Genomic DNA, 2,686 nt, shown 5'->3' on the forward strand with positions numbered 1-2,686 from the left:
GCCGGGCCGCTCCGGGCGTAGCCCATCACATGGCAATAGTCCTATTTAAGCGGCGCCGCCGGCGCCTTTCAGCACCACTAGCGCTGGCCAGCACCCCGCGCTCGGTGGGCGGCGCCCGTGGCGGCGGCGGCGGCGGCGGCGGCGGCGTCTCCAGCCTCGGCCCGGCCCGCGGCTTGCGCCTCCCGGCTCTCGGGTGCAGGCTGCGGCCGGGGGCGGCTGGCCCCGGGAGCCCGCCGAGAGCGCCGAGCGGCCAGAGGAGGCCGCGCGCTGGGGCCATGCCGCGCTCCTTCCTGGTGGACTCCCTGGTGCTGCGCGAGGCGGCGGAGAAGAAGGCGCCGGAGGGCAGCCCACCGCCGCTCTTCCCGTACGCCGTGCCCCCGCCGCACGCGCTGCACGGCCTTTCGCCCGGCGCCTGCCACGCGCGCAAGGCCGGGCTGCTGTGCGTCTGCCCGCTCTGCGTCACAGCCTCGCAGCTGCACGGGCCCCCCGGGCCGCCAGCGCTGCCCCTGCTCAAGGCCTCCTTCCCGCCCTTCGGCTCGCAGTACTGCCACGCGCCCCTGGGCCGCCAGCACTCGGCCGTGTCCCCCGCCGGGGTGGCTCACGGCCCGGCCGCCGCAGCCGCCGCCGCCGCCGCCGCACTCTACCAGACCTCCTACCCACTCCCGGACCCCCGGCAGTTCCACTGCATCTCCGTGGGTAAGCGGGCAGCCCGGCGGGGTCTGGCCACCGCAGACCCGGGAGCCGGGAGAGGGATCCTGGGCGTTTGGAGGGCCTGGGGCGGGGTGTGTAGGAATGGCACTCGGGTGGGAAGTAGGAGAGGGCGCGGCGGTGGGCCCTGAGAGCTGGGTTCCCGGGCGCCCTCTAAGGGGGTCCCAGAGCGGCGTGACTCCGGGAGAATTAGTGTCCTGGGCTGGGCGCCGGAGGTCGTGCTGGGGAGAATGGTGCTGGGTTGGAGGTGCGGGCGGGACTCCCACATCTGGGGGTCGTGGGTCTGACCCTATCTCTCTCCGCATCCCCAGACAGCAGCTCAAACCCGCTGCCCAGCAGCAAAAGGATGCGCACCGCCTTTACCAGCACGCAGCTGCTGGAACTGGAGCGCGAGTTCGCCTCCAACATGTACCTGTCCCGCCTGCGCCGCATCGAGATCGCAACGTACCTGAACCTGTCGGAGAAGCAGGTGAAGATCTGGTTCCAGAATCGCCGCGTGAAGCATAAGAAGGAGGGCAAGGGCGGTCATCCCCGCGGCAGCGGGGGCGCGGGGGGCGCTGGGGGAGGCGGAGGCGTGCCCCCGGCCTGCAAGTGCGCTTCGCTCTCCTCTGCCAAGGGCTCCGAAGATGACGACGACCTCCCCTTGTCTCCGTCCTCGTCCGGCAAGGACGAACGGGATCTCACCGTCACGCCCTAGGCGCGACCCCCTAGGCGGCCCACCCCATGCTCTCCAGCCCCCACCCCACCCCACCCCGAAATTGGTCAGGGCGCAGCGATAGTTTCCAACACCCTTGGTCAAACCCGGATTTCGCACCACTTCACCGAGGTCCGGAGGTCGGAGCGACGCCGAGCGCCTGCAGCTCCGAAGGGACCCGGTCTGTGCTCCGGTTCTCCCGCGCGCTACGTAGCGGCTCCCGCGGGCTCTCCCGCCCAGCCAGCGCCTTGCTGGCCGCACTGGCTCGGCTTTCTCCGTTTCTGATCCTCTCCTGCGACCCCGTGCAGCTCGGCCTTTTCCCGCTTTTCAAATTCCTCTTGTTCAATTCTTCCTCCAGCTCTCCACCCCAGCCCCGCGCTGGTTGATCCAGCCGTCCCTCCTTCCCAACACGCACAGTGAAGTAATCTCTCTAACTTTCCCCGCTTTCTGCTTGCTCCTCGGGGAACCCTCTCGAACAACTGTAGGCTGGTTGGTCGTTATCGGCGGTTCAGGAGGCAGGCCCTGCAGGGTCCACTCCCCAAAGCAGACTGTGGTGGCTCGCGGTGTCCCCCTCCCCCACGCGAGGGCTAGGTATCCACTCACTTAAGCTCCTCATTACCCTGCTCTCTGACCCCCGCCCCCAACCCCAACTCCTCAGCCTCCAGACTCTGGCCCTGCCCGGCATAGCTATGTAATTGTATGGTCTCTGTCATACCAGAAGATATTTATTTATTTATTTATGTGAAAAAATTTTAAATAAACTTCTTTTTTCTTAGACACGCCCATGGTTGTGCGCCCCAAGGCTCCACACACTGGAATGGGCGGGTGTGGGCCTGGACTGGATCTCTCTCAAGAGAGAGACTGGAGAGGGTCCAGAGCTGGGGTACTGCTAGCCCCAGTCCGTTGTTCCACCAGCGTGCCCCCACCCACCCACAGCCCCAAGGGGACTTGCCATCTCTCCTACTGGCTTGGTGCGCACAGGCTCCTGCAGGCAGAGCAGAGGGGTGGAGGTTGGAAAGAAATTCTCTGGGCCTGGGTTTTAGTTCCCGTGGCTATCCTCAACAGGACCCGACCGCTAGCATCGCCCCCCCCCTAGCATCGCCCCCCCCCTAGCATCGACACCCCCCCCCCCAGTTAGTGAGCCTAAACCCTTGCCCCATCTTTGTGTTTGGTTGACACAGTCAGGGACTATCCTCAGCCCGCAGGGTGCCAGGGTGCAGGGCAGCTTCTTTGGTCTTGGATGCAGCTTCTGCTAGTGCATTCGCTGTTGGCAGCCCAGGGATG

The 2,686-nt window shown here is 66.6% G+C and overlaps 1 protein-coding gene across 1 annotated transcript; it reads left to right on the forward strand.

Annotated features, from left to right (window-relative positions):
• The first annotated feature begins 275 nt into the window (after positions 1-275).
• On the forward strand, positions 276-1,405 carry GSX1 (GS homeobox 1). The gene is made up of 2 exons (XM_075562618.1): positions 276-696; positions 1,020-1,405. Exons 1-2 carry the CDS (start codon positions 276-278, stop codon positions 1,403-1,405), a joined length of 807 nt encoding a protein of 268 aa, XP_075418733.1.
• Positions 1,406-2,686: the final 1,281 nt, after the last annotated feature.

This window comes from Tenrec ecaudatus, chromosome 11, assembly GCF_050624435.1.
Source record: "Tenrec ecaudatus isolate mTenEca1 chromosome 11, mTenEca1.hap1, whole genome shotgun sequence".
Taxonomy (NCBI): domain Eukaryota; kingdom Metazoa; phylum Chordata; class Mammalia; order Afrosoricida; family Tenrecidae; genus Tenrec; species Tenrec ecaudatus.

What these genes read in the sequence shown, in the direction of transcription:
- GSX1 (XM_075562618.1), top strand. Translation starts at nt 276, where the DNA reads ATGCCGCGCTCCTTCCTGGTGGACTCCCTGGTGCTGCGCGAGGCGGCG. An exon ending in GTTCCACTGCATCTCCGTGG is followed by an intron (nt 697 to 1,019) that starts GTAAGCGGGCAG and finishes CCGCATCCCCAG; the next exon opens with ACAGCAGCTCAAACCCGCTG.